Genomic DNA, 18,568 nt, shown 5'->3' on the forward strand with positions numbered 1-18,568 from the left:
CCCTAGTGAAAAATAAATATACTAAAATATATTTCATGTGAAGTATACTACAAATATTTACATATTTATGTACTTATTAAAAATACCCTGCAATTGTACTTTTAGTACTAAATTGGTATACCTGTTTGCTCAATTGGAACACCTAATTTTGTTACTTTAATTGTGCAGAAGTAGTGCTGAGATCCAACTAAAGATATACTGAAGTATATTTGATTGTGCTAAAATAGGACTATTGCAAGTTTACTTCAGGTACACCTTAAATATGTTACATTTAAAGACCGATGTTATTTAAAGATCATACTATCCTCATCAATAGTGGTATTAAAACAATTTTAGGCTTAAAATTGTCCACAAGTAGCCTCCAAAACAGTTCATTATAATTTTTATATCAGTTTTATATGTCTTGAGCAATATGTCAGTAAATATGTTAATAGATTTAAACTATACTTAGCATGAAATAAATGTGTTTTAAATATATTACTTATTAGGGTTGTCATTTTAAAAATATTCATTAAAATGTAAATTTTTATGTTGCAATTTGGATATTCATTTCAGTGAATATTTTCTCTTATTATTGTTTGGTTGAATTGAGTTCATTATTAGTTTCTGTTATAAGTCATTATTTGTGGTATTCAGAAGGTGTTCAGCACATCCCAAGTGGCAACTGTTATAATGTATTATTGTTCATATTAGTGTTCACATAGAATAGAGAAGTTTAACTTTACTGTCATGGCAAAATATTTTTACTTCTCTTAAAACTAAGCATTGTCTGAAAGTAAAAGCTTCATAGTAATTTGTCCTCATGTCAGCACCACTCTCAGTTTGAGCCTAAATTTGACGTTTTGACAGTTTATTACCACTTCTCCATTTATCTATGTTCCAGTAATTACATGTCAACCCAAAACAAGCATTTGCGGGATGCCTGTCAAAGATCTCTCAATGTTGCTCATCTTATCTTATTAGTGTGAATAAGCAGCAGTCCAGAGGTCCAGATGTGCATATATGTGATAGTGATTACAGTGAACCAGAGCCAGGGAAGACAAAAAAACAAAAGAATGTCCCAGACTTAGCTGGAAGGGAAACTCTTTTTGAAGCCACATTGTGTAATTAAATGTAAACAAGGGTGAAATGTTCTACAAATGAACTGATCTGTCTCTATTTCCAGGGTTGCCAGGGGAAACGGGGAGTTCTTTGACCGCATGAATAAAATCCTCCAGAAACAGGATAGTCTGCTGTTTGCCGGCCAAACTGAGGTAACCACATTCTTCAAAAGATTGCATCCCTGCTTTTACCAACGTGTTTATCCCTGTCACCACATTCCCCATGTGCTGAAGAATCTGGTCATATTAAAGCAGTTCTTTCTCCTGAGCTTTGCTGCAGGATTTAGCGATCACAGAAATGCACCCTCCATCTTCCCCTCATATACAGACAGCGTCAGAGTTAATTTGCTTGAATTAGATGTTTATTGAAGAGCGTTCCTCTCCTACTGTTCTAGCAGTAAATGTTGAAAAGGACAGCAATCAATGCTGGCTGAGTAGAAATTTGCTTCCAAAGGGTTCTTGGTGATAAAAGCATTTACACTTGTAATGGGTAGTATTGTACACTCACTATTGAAGAATCCTACAGAAATGGCATCCTTAAGATCTAATCACACAATTAATATATGAAATTATGCTTTGTCGCATCGCTATTAAACACAGTAATCATTTAAACATTCATCATCTTTTTGGGGAAAATTGTGCAAACCTTGATGTATAGAAACATATTCTCTCCTTTATCCCTTGATGCACGAATTAATGAATGACAAAGTAGTTAAAACATAATTTTTACCTGGAAATAAGAATATTGACATTACATATATATTATGAAGGACTGAAGAAAGGCTGCGTGTTCTTAAGCAATCCCTTGCGTCAATTTACGTCACTGAGATTTTTATGCTGTCTTGCTTGAGCAGGTCATGCCACAACATTTCATTCGGCTAAAGGTCAGGACTTTTACTTGACCATTGGAAAACACAAAATTTATCTGGTTGCGTCACTCCGTTATTGATTTACTTGTGTGTTTAGGATCATTAGCATTGCAATGCACGACCTACACACTGTTCAGCTTCACCTCGAAGACAGATATTCTGACATTCACTAGTATATTTTTCTGTATAAGTCAAGTCAGGTTTAGTGCCATTCTTCTCATTATAGTCCAACTGTAAGGAAAAACAATAATATGTAATTATTCTACAACCTTATAGCGACAGTGGCAATGATATAAGGAAATGTCATGCAATAATGGTAAGAAATGTCAGCTAACCTAATTGACATGCAAAAATAATAAATGCAAAGAGACTAAATGCAGTGCAGAATGAAATGCAATGCCTTGTGAGATTGGATACAAAGCAGACAGAGAAATACACAAGCGTTAGCCGGCGGTACTGCCGTGGAGATGAAGAGTACAATTAGGATTCATTATGCCCACAAAGACTGCAAGCTATCCGCTTCTTAGGCTGTAAATCATGATACTCCCACCACCATATGGCACGTCTGCTATGCAGGTCTCAAGTCAGAATTTGCCGTTTTGCTGTGGTCAAAAATAACTTTCCCATTTATGCTGTAAAGTTCACATTTTATCTCTTCACTCTGTTGGATGTGTCTGGACCATTCTGGTGGTCTTTAACAAAGATGAAATGGGTTGCACTATTCTTTTTGACGAGCAGAGAATCCCTCCTTAATAATTTCCCAGGCGCACATCTCTGGCTCAGTGTTTTCCTTACAGTGGATTCATGAACTCTTGAAAGCAGTCAGTTCTAGAGTTATTGCTAGTAAATTGCTGGTTGTTTTCCTAGGATTTTGTGATTAAGTGTCTGTCACTGTTGCCAACTCTCGTGAGACAAATAAGCAACCGCAGCTTTAAAAACAAGCCCAATATTTTTTTGATGATTTATTATCATCGATATTATTTATTATCAATTATTTATTACCAGTAAATGAGCATGCAACATATTAAACTGAAACCACTCTTTTATCTGAAAAGCAAAACAGAAGCTATTTTACAAAAATCAGCAAACTGCAACAAAAGTGGGAACAAAACTTATCTCCAATCACCTGTGAGCAGAATAGGACTGGAGACATGGAAAAGGAGAAAAACACAAGAGCTTCAACATAGCCACATATTTATAGCTTAAAATATATAGGGCTCATTCTATGGAAATGTGTTTTTTTCTGTCCCTAGCCTTTACAGAAATATTACACTTGAAAAACACTAGGCTACATTTTTTATATATATTTTAAAATGAAACAATGTGTTATTTGAACAATTACATCTGCTTGAGCCATCAATGTGGCAATATTTGTTATTAATTAATTATAAAGAATTCCAAGCACCATAAAACTGCTCGTCCCCACAGCCATGTACAGAGGGAAAGTGCTTTATTTTGAGGTCAAAAACAGTTTTTCTACCATTTAAAATAAATAATGTATACATAACTATCAAATAAATTACATAAAAAAACTAAATGCCAAATAAATATTATAGAAAAATATATAAAAAATATTATATTAAATTATATATTAAATTATAATATATATTATATTAAAAAATTTAATATTATATTATATAATATTATTAATAATAAAAAAAGATAAAAATCATTAAGCTGTCATTTGTGTGTATTCATGAAGTCAAAAGGTAATCTAATAATGTGGTCTAAGTTTAAATGTTAAAAAAAGAAATACATTTTAAGACATCTTGCCATACCAGGCTATTCGAACCAAATGTATTTACTCTTAGTATTAGGACATGACTACTTGTTTTTTTATTACAGCCCGTGATAATTAATACATTACAAAAACATTGTAAAAATTAGGCTAAAAGAAAGTCATCCCACTCCTCTACATCTACTTCTGTCATCGCTTGGATTACAGCGTCACGCGCCTTCTTTTTGAATCATTTTTCTCCAATGAGGGGGCGGAACATTTGGCAAATTACGCTGCCTGTCGCACTTATATTATTGCACTGGTTGACTATTAACTGCGAGCAGACAGAGTGTCAATCAATACATTGGAGAATACGGCGAACATAAATAAATAACTTAAGTTGCTTGTCAGATTTCCCTAACAAGTAACAATATTTTTTTAAATAAGCCCAAAAAACCCAGCGACCAGGGATTTTTTCACACAATTTTACAAAAAAAGAAGCCCAAAGTTGCGCATAATACGCGGACTTGGCAACTGTGGTGACTGTTGCTGAAATTTTAATTGAATTGGCCACACCCACAGGAAGATGAATTTAATTAATCACAGTAGAGTGTAACAGTCATTCTATTGGAAGTAAAAATCCCATTCAGAATTGAATTTTAACAATTAAAAACAGACTTATTATAAGCTACAAAGTTTAATAATTGTGTATGCTTTTGTTGAAGCCATATAAGTCAACATTATTTCAACTTTTAAAAAAAATAATCATGTTGTTGTAATTCCTGTTGTTTCTCCTCCAGAGATCTCCACAGCGAGAAAATTGTGCTAAATTGAAACTCTAAATACTTATATATGCATATTTTGCAATAAGCTTAAACTGTGGTAACTTTCTCCATCCATTTTTTTAATTTATATCATTCACAATGGTTAATGGGATTATAGTGTCTTCACAAATTAAAGCCATTAAGTACATAATACATTTTTGCTTCAAATCAAAGTTTGTAATGTTGTGATTTGCTTCGTGGCTGGTTGCTTTGGTTCATGACTTTAAGAAAAAATCCATTTGGGAAAAATGCTTACAGAAACGAGGCTGCTGAAAAAGTGGACGGCATTCAGAAATTCAACAGGCATGGCATTCTTGGAAATGACGTGTCCTTCCACATTTGTCTATAAATGTGTTAAATATACAGAACTATATATAAATTAAATACAAATATATTTTAGTGAAGGTAAAATTGAATTGCAATTCTGCATGCTGTTTGCTATTTTGATTCAAATTCAGGAATCAAATTCAAATGGATTTTTTTTTTTTAATCTTGAATTAATTATGAATAGCACACAAACCTAGTACAGTGAGGCTATTAATTAATAACAATTTGATACCGAATCAGTGCTTTATTCATGGCCCAGTAATGAATACAATGGTACTATCATTGGTAGTAAACAAGTTTTTATTTATTTTATTTGATTTTTTTCAGATTCTCCCTGAAATAGCTGATTGTGAAGACATTTATCAGAACATTCGTCTCAAAACAATCCTCTTGGAGAACTGATTGTGTTGTAGATTCGTCAACTAAAAAGTAAATGACGCTCATCGTCAAAAGTGGGAGTTTATCGCTGTGCCATTGCCAAGATCCCCTTTATCTATTAGCGAAGCTCAAATTAAAACGGGCTCATATTTTGGATCAAATTATCCATTTCTCACAGAAGATAATTCTGAGGGGCTCATGAATTCTCCTCTTGCCAACTCATTGCTCTCAGCCGGTGAAGCCCTTGAATCTACACTGCTAGAGAGCTGCTTTGAGCTCATTGTTACGCACAATTAATGATCTCCCTACTCATTGATCACCTCACCTGTCATCTTTGTTTCTATTGGTTCTCCATCCTCATACATTTACAGGAGGAGAACAGCTGTGCTCCTCCACCACTGGAGTGCAAAGACCAGGTTTTTGTTCCAGAGAGATCCACCAGAGATGAGGTGAGTCTCCTGGTCATCCTTTCAAAAGCAGCAGTGGTTTGGACATCATGATTCCTTCTTGTGGTACTTTGTGGTTTTTCTCCTTTTTGAAATAAATCATTCTGTTATAGCTGGATTTGTTGTATGAGGAGGCGATCTACACTGTGGTCAATCGCGTTGGGGTACCGTCGCCAGAATATGTTACCAACGAAGGGGACATTTTCAACTACCTGCAGAAGGTGCAACTTTGTTGTTTTCTCAATAAATTGCATAGTGCATGATTCAAACGCTCCTGCATCCCTCCATAACAACACAAATATAACAATGTGTCTTGTGCCTCTGGTGCTTCAAATCCACCAAGACCTAAATAAATATCATGCTCTGATTGATTTCTAAATAGAAATGAAATACACAGAAATTCTTGTTTTATCTTTTGTTATCAAAGCGCTTGCATTCTTGAAAAAAAAAGCTAGTCCTTGAAGGGATTGTGGGGGAACGGAGGGTTGCGCTTGGGTGGTGGTGGGGGGTTTGTTTACTTTGACTTGGTTTTATGAGTTGGAGCAGATGCTCTTGTCTCAGACATGATTAAACATCAAAGCCCCTGCCCAATGGGGATTGATGTTCGGTGCTTATATTACACCCATGAAACCCCTGTCACTCCAGAGGAGCCTGGTTCCATTCTGAGACCTCTAACATTGAGGTGCAGCAGGTCTTACGTTTGAAGTGTCTGATCTATAATGTTTTTCCTTCAAAAAAAAATTTTTTTTTTTTTGCCTTAACGGCTGACTGACATAATCAGAGCTTTAATTACCATCACTGCTATAAAAGGCAAGAACCCTTTTCTCAAGAATAATGTATGTCAGCACTCATAACCTTTGAAATAATTTTTTAAAGAGTTAAAATGAGAACAAGGTAGACATGTATAAGCAGTTAAACAGTTTTTTAAAGCAGTTTTTGCAGGGCTCAACGCTAAGGATTTTTTCTACTACCCTGGTCGGGCCAGAGGTTTACATGCCCTGTAACATTTTCACTGACCCTGCCACAAAAAATTAAATTTTTGTTGTTGTTGTTTTCTTGAATTCTGATAAAAAAGCTTATGTCACCAAAATTTTAACACTTCAGTTTTACAATGATCAGTTCCAATTTCATATTAAAATAAACATAATACATAAATAGAATAAAGATACAAATTAAACAATGATTTGATTTGACATTAGATTTTTTATTTGACATTGTATGTATTTGTCTGTTCAAGCGCAAGAAGATGTTGAAAGAATAAATAATAATAAGGGGCTCATGCTTTGCCTGAGACACGGATCTATGTGTGCCCGCCTTGCACGCAGAACACACTGAATGGAGTTGTTATTCACGTCTTCTTGTGCTTGAATACTTAAAAAAAAATTGTATTGTTCAAACTGGCCAAGTATATTTGTCAGTTAAAGTGGAAGAAGTTTAAAAAAAAAAGAACTCCATTTGTTCATTGTTTTCACTGTACACACATAATGCAGCACGTGCATTATGAATTGAGTTTTCTTGTGCATCTTCTTGCGCTTAAATGATTTAAAATGATAACCTTTCATGATGCATGCTTTGGCCTGATCTGGCTAGTGAGAAATCTGTCAACTGTCCCAAGAGTCTTTCACACAGTCCTTATTGTCAAGCCCTATAACTAAAAGTCAGAGATTCTGAATCAAGTTGTGCTTATAAGCAATTAGAGATCCACGAACAACATAAGAGGCTTTTGCACCAAACGTATTCATAGTTCCTATAACTATTGGTAGATGTACCCACTTTTTGGCATGTTCGCACCACAAGGACTGGAAACGAGTTACAGTTTAATTACAGGAACTCCTTTTGGGGGGACTACATAAGCTCCTATTTCAGTGTAGGGTCTAACCAGGCACAATAAGAACTACCAGTGATGTAAGTGTACACTGATTGTACTATGGCATGTCATATGAAACATCGGCACCTGACATATTTTCATTAACTCCACAAACATGGAAACAGCGATAGATGGACTGATGGCGAAATCCAGGCACTTCTCCATTCTCCAATTGTTGATGATGTTGAATGCCATGCTTAAGAGACTATGATGTCTGTCGGTTTACATCACTTCATAGTTCTTACTGGCAGTGCAAATGCAACCAGGAATATGGCCCTGGGGAAAGAGGAAATCGTGAAATGCTTATGTCAGGTTTTTTATTAATAAGATCTTCATAAAAATAGCATTTATTTGAAATAGAAACCACTTACAGTCACTTTTGATAAATTATTTGCATCCTTGCAGAAAAAAATATGAATTTCATGTATATACAAAAATATACATAAACAAGACTTGAGATTAAACTGTCAAAGACTTGAAACTGACTTGTGAACACGTCTGTCATTGCATTACTATTAACATTATACTCAGTCATAAAAACTTCATATTCAAAATGCAATTTTTTTTAGAAACCAATCTTTTCTCTGATCATTCTCTCACTCAGGTCTTTTATATGGGTCAAGAGGAGCATGACATCATCCTTCAGAGAGTCAGAGAATCCAAGGTGAGGGTCTCACATAGATTTTGTCCAGTACTACAAACATGACTTTCTGCTTCTCAAGCTTTTGTTCAGACAGTCACAGCAATATTGGTATCTGCTGCCAGCTCGCTATCAAGAGCCAACTTTTTATTTCTTTATAGACAGATTTCACTCTTTTCTTCTTTCACATGAGTAAAGGTAAAATAATTATTCAACATGTGGAAAATACTGATATCTGTAGAGATCCTCTCTTACTAAATGCAGACTCTCAAGATGCAGAATCAATGAAAAAAATAAATAAACAAGTTTTATGTTTTGCAAGACCAAAGAAACTTAGTTTGAAATGTCAGAATGAAAGAAGCTCCAGTTACCTCTTGTAACCTCTTAAAGGTCTTTGAAAAGAACAGAAAAATGTTGTGCTATTTGAATGCGCATCATAATGATCCGAGCCTTCATTTGAGCAGCAGTCTCCCACTGTCTGTGTTATACATAATATACTCATCTCTAACATCTGAAAAAGAAAACCTCTCTTGATTTCTTTCCTCTCGACAGGCCTTGGCACTACAACATGGCATGCTTGCATTTATTTTACTGTGCACTCACTCAAGGTGCCGCCACCATGTCGAACAGCAAATGAAACATGCTCAGTTTTTATTACTGCCATGATGCGTTCTAATTCATGTCTGAAACGTTCTTTTGTAGAAAGCCAGCTTTTCTCTCAGGGTCTCTGTAATGAAAGGCAAGAATCTCATGGCGAAAGATGCCAATGGTAAGATGTTTTTGCCTTTTGTGAATTATTTGTGTGTTTTGCTTCTAAGATCATGTATTTTTGATGTAGTCTGTGGCATTGACTTTTGTTATGGAAAAAAGAACAGAAAGACAAAACATTCACATCTAGACATAATACCTATATCCCTTAGAAAATCTTCAAAGAACATTTTATTTATTTTAAATAAAGCATCACAGAAATTGTATTAGTTCCTCTTCAGGAACTCGAGCTGCGTCCAGAGACGCTTAGGGGAACGCCTTCAGCCTGACCGGCTCTGAATACAAATTAAATCTGTCCAATGGATGGTCGAGACGTCACGGGCGAGGTGACGTAATGACCAGCTGGTATAAAAGCATGTGCGGTGAAACCGGCATCAGCTTTCTGTCATTCAGCTAGCGCTCTGTGTCTCCGTGAGTCCTATTTAGTGTTGTCTGTCTGTTATCATGTCAAAAAGCCAGTTTAAGGCTAAGCATGGGAGCGAAGCACAATACAAGCAGTGTGTTCCTCCATGCAAACGTTTTTTGTGTGCAGGGGATACACACAGCTTGTGTGTGCTTTGCTTGGGAGCAAGACATGCGGAGGCGGCTCTCGAGGGGGCTGATTGCCCGCACTGCAAGGGCCTTCCTCTGCGTGTGCTTCGCTCCCGAAAGGTCCTCTTCTCCGGGGAGGGTTCTTTCATTGGCGTTCCCCGCGGCGCTGGCCCCGCTTCCGCTGAGGTGGCGCTCGTGGGGTTCGCAGCGGGATCTGATGGAGGGATCGGAGACGAGCGAGTCTCTATCGCCATCCTCACCTGTCGGATCCCATGACCGTTCCTCGAGATCTGAGCACTGGGCGCATACATCCACAGAGCTGCCATGTGGAGAAGGGCGGACCGATTGCTGATTTGCTATGGTCCCCCTAAGAGAGGTCTTCCTGCTTCAAAGCAGACCCTCAGTCGGTGGATTGTCGATGCCATTCATATTGCCTACGAGTCCTCTGACCTCCCCTCGCCGATGGGAGTCAAGGCTCATTCCACTAGGAGTGTAGCGGCCTCCAAGACCTTTCTCGCAGGTGTCCCAATTCAGGACATCTGCAACGCTGCGGGATGATCTACGCCCCTGACCTTTGTCAGGTTCTATGGCCTCGACATGCGAGCCACTCCAGGCTCTTCCATCCTCTCGCCCTAGATGTGCTCCGCACGGATACACACGGGGCAGGGATTGGGAAGTCTGGTGCCGTGGGTATCTCGTTCCCCTAAGCATCTCTGGATGCAGCTCGAGTTCCTGAAGAGGAACCTTTATTGAATTTAATTACTGAACATTTTTGTCTATGGGTGCTGTGTAGGCTACAGTGACCCCTACTGCATGCTGGGAATCCTCTTGGGACAGTCGCCTAAAGACACTGAGGAGAAGAAAGAGAGGAAGTTCAGTTTTCGCAAGAGACGGGAAAAGTTAGAGAAGCGCTCCAGTGTTAAGGAAGTGTTGGCGGGCCGAGATATCCAGGTGACCGAAGTCAAACCAGAGACTCTTAACCCAGTGTGGAATGAACACTTTGTTTTGTGAGTATCCTTCTTTTAGAACTGAATAGATATTATTAGATGATCTGTGCATGTTTAAATGTGTTTGTAAATGTGTTTCCACAGTGACATTGATGATGTTCACAATGACCTGCTCCATCTGGACATATGGTAAGATGCATCAACATATGTCCTTCAGAATGAGTACAGTCATCTCTGTTTTTCTCACTGAAAAATTGTTTGTTATTTTCCACCCAAGGGATCATGATGACGATGTTTCTGTTGCGGAAGCCTGTAAGAAGCTGAATGAAATCAGTGGATTCAGGGGAATGGGCAGGTAGGTCACACAACAACCGTCTGTTGTCTTAAAGCTAATGAGCCTGAGATATGTCTGACACATTCTCTGCAAATACTGGTTCAAATGTATGCTGAATATATGACTCAAATGGTTGCATCATAATATTAGATATTTCAAGCAAATTGCCAAATCCGTGAGGGCTAACGGGGCCACTGCATCAGGAAGCGAGGATAATGCTGATGACTTCCTGGGTTGCATCAACATCCCGCTGAATGTGAGTTCTAATTCCGCACACTTTAGTTTATATAACAGTAAGTTAACTCATTGTCTTTGTCATTGAATCTTCTTTTGGATCACTTTCTCTCTCACTAGGAGATCCCAGTCGTTGGTTATGATAAATGGTTTAAGCTGGAGCCCAGATCCAGCGCCTCTAAAGTTCAAGGAGAATGTCATCTGATTCTTCGCCTCTTTACCACTCAGGTACCGCTGTTCGAGATGTAGCAGCATTCATTAAAGGGATAGTAACCCTAAAAATGGAAATTATATTGTGAATTATATAGGTGAATTATATATTTATTCACCTTTTTTAAATTACAAAACCTGCATGACTTACATTATTTTGTGGAAAACAAAAGTTGAATGTTGAAAAATACTTTTCCATCTACTTATTCAATGGGGATGTGTGCTATTCAGTATTTATGGAACTCGAAAACCCAGTTCCCTATTTACTTGCATTAAATGGACAAGAGTAGTGTGTACACTGCTGTTCAAATGTTTGGGATCAGTAAGATTTGTTCAAATTAAATTATTATTCAGCAAGGATTCATTAATTTGATCAAACGTGACTGTAAATACATCTATAATTCTGCATTTAAATTATATTTAAATCAAATTAAAACAAATCTTCTTTTGAACGTTCAATTTTTCAAAGAATTCTGAACAAAAAATCAAGTATGACATTTTCCGCAAAAATATTAAGCTGAACAGCTGTTTTCAACATTTAGAAAAATAAGAAACGCTTCTTGAGCAGCAAATCAGACATTTTCAAATGGCTGTTGAAAATTCAGCTTTGCATCATAAGAATAAATTACATTTTAAAATACATTAAAATAGAAAACATTTTAAATTGTAATATTTCACAACATTACAGTTTTTACAAACAAATGCATACTAATGGGCATAAGAGTATTCTTTTTAGAAACATTACAAAAATGTTTCTCCAAACTTAAAAGGTAGAGTACAACCCAAATGTTGGACGTTTTTAAAAAAATTTGAATTAATGAAAACTAAAAGAATTTGAAATCAGAGGAGCCTATATTTTATTCACAATATAACATAGATAATATAACAAATGTTTAAACTGAGAAATTTTACAATTTTATGCACAAAATGAGCTCATTTCAAATTTGATGCCTGCTACAGGTCTCAAAATAGTTGGGAAGCGGGCATGTTTTTCAAGGTGTAGCATCTCCTCTTCTTTTCAAAACAGTTTGAAGACGTCTGGGCATCGAGGTTATGAGTTTCTTGAGTTTTGGTGTTGGAATTTGGTCCCATTCAGCTGAAGAGTTCACAGTCGTATTTGACTTATTTTTCGTTTGATGATGTGCCAAATGTTCTCTATAGGTGAAAGATCTGGACTGCAGGCAGGTCAATTCAGCACCCGGACTCTTCTACTACGAAGCCATGCTGTTGTAATAGCTGCAGTATGTGGTTTTGCAGTGTCCTGCTGAAATACACAAGGCCTTCTCTGAAATAGATGTCATCTGGAGGGGAGCATATGGTGCTCTAAAATCTTTATATACCTTTCAGCATTCTTAGTGCCTTCCAAAACATGAAAGCTGCCCATACCGTATGCACTTATGCACCCCCATACCATCAGAGATGCTGGCTTTTGAACTGAATGCTGATAACACGCTGGAAGGTATACCTCCTCTTTAGCTCGGAGGACACAGCGTCCATAATTTCCAACAAGAATGTCAAATTTGGACTTATCTGACCATAGAACACTTTTCCACTTTGAAACAGTCCATTTTAAATGAGCCTTGGCCCACAGGACACGACGGCGCTTCTGGACTATGGTCACATATGGCTTCCTTTTTGCATGATAGAGCTTTAGTTGGCATCTGCAGATGGCACGACGGAATGTGTTTACCGACAGTGGTTTCTGGAAGTATTCCTGGGCCCATTTAGTAATGTCAATGACAGAATCATGCCGATGAGTGATGCAGGGCCCGAAGACCACGGGCATCCAACAAAGGTCTTCGGCCTTGTCCCTTACGCACAGAGATTTCTCCAGTTTCTCTGAATCTTTTGATGATGCTATGCACTGTAGATGATGAGATTTGCAAAGCCTTTGCAATTTGATGTTGAGGAAAGATGTTTTTAACACTAGAGCCGCCACGGGGTAAATTTTACCCGTGGCTGTTTTTCAAATGTACATAACAGATTTTCAATGAAACATTCAAGTCTCCTAGTCATTGACTTTTACTAAAATTGTGTGATTTACAATCCCCTGTTGTTTAAAATTGTTTAGATAAAACCAGGGTCAAATTTACCCGCTATAATGCATGTATTTTCGCGCTGTCATTTTTTTGCCGCGTATGTTTTAACATTGTACATTGCTAGGCAACGCATTCACTCACTTAATTAGCGGTTATCAGTTTCATAAATAAAGACAAAATTAATAAAAGAAGGCGATTTATGGATGCTGAAAGGGTATAAGAAGCACTAAATACCATGAGCGATGGAGAGTCTGATGGTGGGGAGAGCGTCCTGGGTCAGCTCAGCGCCTGACGGCTCATCTGACAGCGATCAGGATTTGTTGCCTAATGTTACTCATAATATCATATTTATGTAGCCTAATGTTACTCATAATTGTTCAAAATTTAGATTATTTAATTTTTGTTTTGCCATCTCTATCGTTCATTGTGCATTTCTGTGGTGCTTTTTAGTCTGCCCATTTCCTTAAAAAAAAAAATCCAATCTATGATGTAATGAACAAAACCATTTTTTTGATACTACCCGAAGTTTATTGGTGTTGTTCTATTATTCAAATTATATAACTAAATAAATTAATTATTAATTAGGTGAAGCTGCGCTTGAATTTGTCATCACAATATGCAGTGTGGTGAATTATTGCTCATCATTGTCTATCGGCTATTTTTGTAATTTAAATAACATATAGGTTAATATATTATCTAATATGATTATATTATCATATCTTAATATATTAATTAATGACATTGTAGTATAATATTACACCACCCAAATATGTATTTACTTCCTTCTAATTCTCATCGTCAGTGCAGGCTTGATTATATTGACCGCTATGAAAAGTGATTAGTGGCCTGCATAAAAAAAGCCTTGAACATAAAACAGGACAAAAATATAGTTGATGACTAGACAATCATTTCATTCTAGACACTTCTTTGTGAAGACAGTGGCATATAATACAGTGAAATAATATGTTCTTTAGCCATATAAAAACAGTAATATGCGCGGGTAAAATTTACCCGCTGGCGGTTTTAGGTATACAGCGACCCCCGGCGGTTCTAGTGTTAAAGTATTCCACAATCTTTTTACGCACTCTTTCACAGATTGAAGAGCCTCTGCCCATCTTTACTTCTGAGAGACTCTGCTTCTCTTAGACATACCTTTTATAGCTAATCATGTTACAGACCTGATGTCAATTAACTTAATTAGTTGCTGGATGTTCTCCTAGCTAAATCTTTTCAAAATGTTATACTTTTTCAGCTCTTTGTTACCCCCGTCCGAACTATTTTAAGACCTGTAGTAGGCATCAAATTTGAAATGAGCTCATATAGTGCATAAAATTGTAAACATTTATCCGTTGAAACATTTGTTGTGTTGTCTATGTTCTATTGTGAATAACATTTAAAAAAGCATCCCAACATTAGTGGAATTTGGGTTGTACATTCAGCATGCAGATTTTTGAAAGACAAAATGGCTGAATTTTCCTTCAAGGTTATAATATTCCTATTCATCTTCATAATATTTATTAATCACTCCTACTTCTGCTCAACAGAGAGACACAGCCTTGAGTAAAATGGCCTCCAATGTGACCATTCACAAGAAGATGTTGAGCCAGATTCTGGACTATGAACATAATCAAATTCAGGTTGCACTTTTTTTTATTTGCCTAGCAATCATCTGCATCAAACTTAGAGCTTATTATAAATCATACCATTTTAATTACAGAAAGAGCCTTATAACTGGAATGGACAAGTGTGCGCGGCTGCATGGACTGTGCTTTCCCATCATGCAGTGCAGGCCGACCTCTCTCCTCTGCAGCAGGCCATCATGTGCGTATTATCATAGCTCATTCGTGACATGCCATGCAGTCAGCGTGTTTATTGACAGGATGAGCACAACAGCATGAAAACAGAAAATGCTTATAACACCAAGGCACATCCTGATAATCGCTGCATGCTTTAGCTACACAAGGCTGCCAACAGTGAGACTGACACTAGTGTGTAAAACGGATGTTTTTGCATGTGTTTGCAGCCGTTGGCAGTGTTACAGCAGCCATCACCGCTCTCAGAGGATGAGCTACGCTCTGCTCCTCAGGCTGCTGAAAACCGTGGAGGCAGAGTGGGAGGATACTGCTGTGCATGGGGAGCTGGTGGGTTTTTACAACAGCTCGCTGACCCTGAATGTCTGGGCATAGAGACCGGAGATCACTCTGGGGCTCAGTGCTTTTTGGTGTTTAACACATTACGCTGCAGAAAATCATTTTCTTAATCAGCATTTTTGTTCTTGTTTTCCAGTAAAATGCTTATGCTTGTAGAATGAGACACATTTAGTTAAGAAGCAAATTTGCATGATATTGAGATCTGTTGCCTGAGAATATTTGGAAGCAATATTTTAGTTTTAAGCATAAATCTAATAAAATGTATTGAGGTTTATGTTTATAAACCTCTTCAATCTTTTTAGAATTTAAATTCACCAATTTACTAATTTATTTTATTTAGTCATGGCTAGACACGTACTAGCTCAGCTTGCTATACATATACAGTAACTGTGCCCCAAACTCTTGCTATTGGTTGAAGTGGAAAAAGATCTGAGTTGGCCAGTGTTTACAGCTTTGGTGAGGTAAAACCCACGAATGGAACATTAGTAACCAATAAAGTACATAAGTACTTAAGTAATATGGTTCTAAACAGAACCAAATTTGGATTCTTTGGTTGTAACAATAGCAGAACCCTAGTATCCGTGATTTGAAAGTGGTATGAAGGACTTATTACACAAGTAATAAAAAAATCTACCTATATGGATTATAATTTCAATATCTCTGTCACTTATTTAATGGAGAATTGGAGAGAATAATCCTTAACTGAACAGAGCTAGTCACAGTTACATGTTATGTTAAACTACAGAGAGAAAAAGACACGAGTGGTAGGAAACTAGTTACAATTTGAAAGTTAAAATGTATAGTCATTTTTAAAAAGGAAATGTACCTGTCAAGAGTGTGTTGACAGTCAGTCTGTGCAGTTGGATAGCTGAGCTCCAGAAAATCAGTAATGAGGTGACTTTGACAGATACAGAATTGAAAGACAAAAAGGTGGCAAAAAAACCCCACAAACTCTTACTCAAAGAACGTTTTAACAGCAAAGGGTTGTTTGGGCTTATATGGTTATAAAAAATTAGACTAGCAATACTAATAGTAACACTGTTACTTCATGTAAAAAAGAACCTTATTTCTTACGAGTGTAGAGAGTGTAGAAGAGGATGTATTTTTTAAATAAAAAACTTTAATATTTATGTTTCTGAATAGATTTTAGATATTTTACTGGAAAAACAAAACAAAAGCAGGACATGTTTTTGCATTTGAAAGGCATTGGATAGTTTGCTAGATATGTTTTTTAAAAGTTTAAATTCTTTTTAGAATGCGGTGTCTTACAAAAGACCTAAGATGCGAATGCAGTGGCCCATGTCGACTTTGTTGCATTGTCAATATTTGCACAAACATGCCTCCTTTTTTCTAAACTAGGTTTATTATATTCAGCGCTATTTGTCTGGTGTAGTTAATGTTCCATAAAGTGCTTGCAGAGTTGCGCTTTGCAGATTGAAATTGGTGCTTATTCACTGTGTAATACCTTCAGCGAATCGGGTGCTAAATCAACGCAGTCGGCGTGTGCAAATAAACGGCGCTATCAGCAGGTGTAATTAATTCTCCGTGAATTCCCCCCTAAGGCTCTAGTTTGGAACTAATTCTTTTCATCTGGGTCCAGTCTGTAATTATATGTTTCTGAGTGCAGGAGGGTCTCTTGGCAGAGAGCTTCAGACTTTACTGCGATTACTGCCTGTCTCAAATGAAGAGTATGCGTCAAGTATTCCCCTGCAACAACTCTGCTGCCATCATACGCTGTGAGCTTATGCTGAGGTGAATTCACACACACACACACACACACACACACACACACACACACACACACACACACACATACACACAGGCTAAAAAAGACTCATGAACTCACACATATGTTCACAGGAGCCGGCATTCATACGGTCGATTTCCAGGCCGAAGGACCAAAATAAAACCATTTCATTTCAGATATTTCTGCCATCTATTGCAGCAGCTGTGTCTGGGAGCTCATGGTGATCTGCCCTTTTGGACTCCTGTGGGTAGATCTGTATTGGGTAGTGGGACACACAAAAATTGACATCCTGTGGGCATTTCTAGTGTTGCTACTACAATGTAGTACAGTATACTGGGCTCAGAGACACACCAACACACAAACAATTCATGTAGTTTCCACATGGTGTCGTTGAAACTGTTCTTTGGATATTGATCTGCTGTGTGTATGTGTGCCTTAGGAGCATTGGTCACATGCAGTCAATGGCAGCCTTTAGAGCCGCGTGTTCAAACCGCAGCGAGCTGCACTTGGAAATAGCAACAGTTATAAAGGTAATAAAGTGATACAGACATACAACAGTGAGACATACAGTGGTTCTAAAAGGTGTTTGGACACTGAAGCCACACTTGTCAAAATGTAGACTACTGTTCAAATGTTTGGGGTAAATCCCTGCTGAAAAAAACAATAGACACCATTTCAAAATGTTTAATGGTTTTACTGGTTATAATGGGACTTTTATTGGTTTTAATGGAAACTGTAATGGACCCTGTGGGTTTCTACTGGTAACTGGTCACCTTCTATTGTTGGCTTGTTAAAACCAATAGATCCTAATGGAATATGTCCCAAAACACACTACAGAACATTTTTACAGAACTATTTGTTTATGGTTTTAATGGTTAAAATTTAGTTTGCAATGTTTGTAATGGTATTTGTGGTGGAACCCATTATAAATTTCTGTGATGTTTTCCGCTGTTTTTTTCAGCAGGGAGAATTTTATTTAGCCAGGACACATTAAATTGACCAAACGTGACAGAAATCTGTTGTAACATTTAAAAATAAAATGTATCACGGTTTCCACAAAACTATCGAGCAGCACTACTGTTTTCAACATTGATAATAAGAAGAAATATTTCTTGAGCATCATGTAAACATTTTAGAATGATTTTTAAAGGATCATGTGTCACTGAAGACTAGCGTAACGGTGTTGAAAATTTAGCTTTGATATGTTTTAACACAAAACGTAATATTATTAGGTTGCCAAACATAGAATATACTTCATGTGATGAAGTACACCTGTGGTTGATATATGATACCTTTGTGAACTGGAGAGGAAATGACTTCATACATCTTGAGAGACCAGATGGTTGAAGGTCACAGCTCTGAGAAAAGCTCCAGCAGATGCTACTTGATTTTATATTTTGTATTGAATGCAGTGACATTTCTACAGTTAGTTTGGTTTAC

At 37.1% G+C, this 18,568-nt stretch overlaps 1 protein-coding gene across 1 annotated transcript in view; it reads left to right on the plus strand.

The window, feature by feature from the left end:
• The window catches only part of LOC306869032 (BAI1-associated protein 3-like), a gene marked incomplete at both ends in the record, with an annotated part of 45,582 nt that overhangs the window by 14,060 nt on the left and 12,954 nt on the right, over positions 1 to 18,568 (plus strand). The window contains 15 exons of the mRNA XM_079415584.1: positions 1,166 to 1,253; positions 5,587 to 5,664; positions 5,775 to 5,882; positions 8,133 to 8,192; positions 8,871 to 8,937; positions 10,261 to 10,474; positions 10,559 to 10,603; positions 10,692 to 10,769; positions 10,899 to 11,004; positions 11,103 to 11,210; positions 14,776 to 14,868; positions 14,949 to 15,052; positions 15,255 to 15,372; positions 17,009 to 17,133; positions 17,568 to 17,658. Coding sequence (XP_079271710.1) covers positions 1,166 to 1,253; positions 5,587 to 5,664; positions 5,775 to 5,882; positions 8,133 to 8,192; positions 8,871 to 8,937; positions 10,261 to 10,474; positions 10,559 to 10,603; positions 10,692 to 10,769; positions 10,899 to 11,004; positions 11,103 to 11,210; positions 14,776 to 14,868; positions 14,949 to 15,052; positions 15,255 to 15,372; positions 17,009 to 17,133; positions 17,568 to 17,658 — 1,483 coding nt within the window. The remainder of the gene's footprint in view (positions 1 to 1,165; positions 1,254 to 5,586; positions 5,665 to 5,774; positions 5,883 to 8,132; positions 8,193 to 8,870; positions 8,938 to 10,260; positions 10,475 to 10,558; positions 10,604 to 10,691; positions 10,770 to 10,898; positions 11,005 to 11,102; positions 11,211 to 14,775; positions 14,869 to 14,948; positions 15,053 to 15,254; positions 15,373 to 17,008; positions 17,134 to 17,567; positions 17,659 to 18,568) is intronic.

The sequence above is a fragment of the Barbus barbus genome (genome assembly GCF_936440315.1).
Source record: "Barbus barbus genome assembly, chromosome: 4".
Classification (NCBI taxonomy): domain Eukaryota; kingdom Metazoa; phylum Chordata; class Actinopteri; order Cypriniformes; family Cyprinidae; genus Barbus; species Barbus barbus.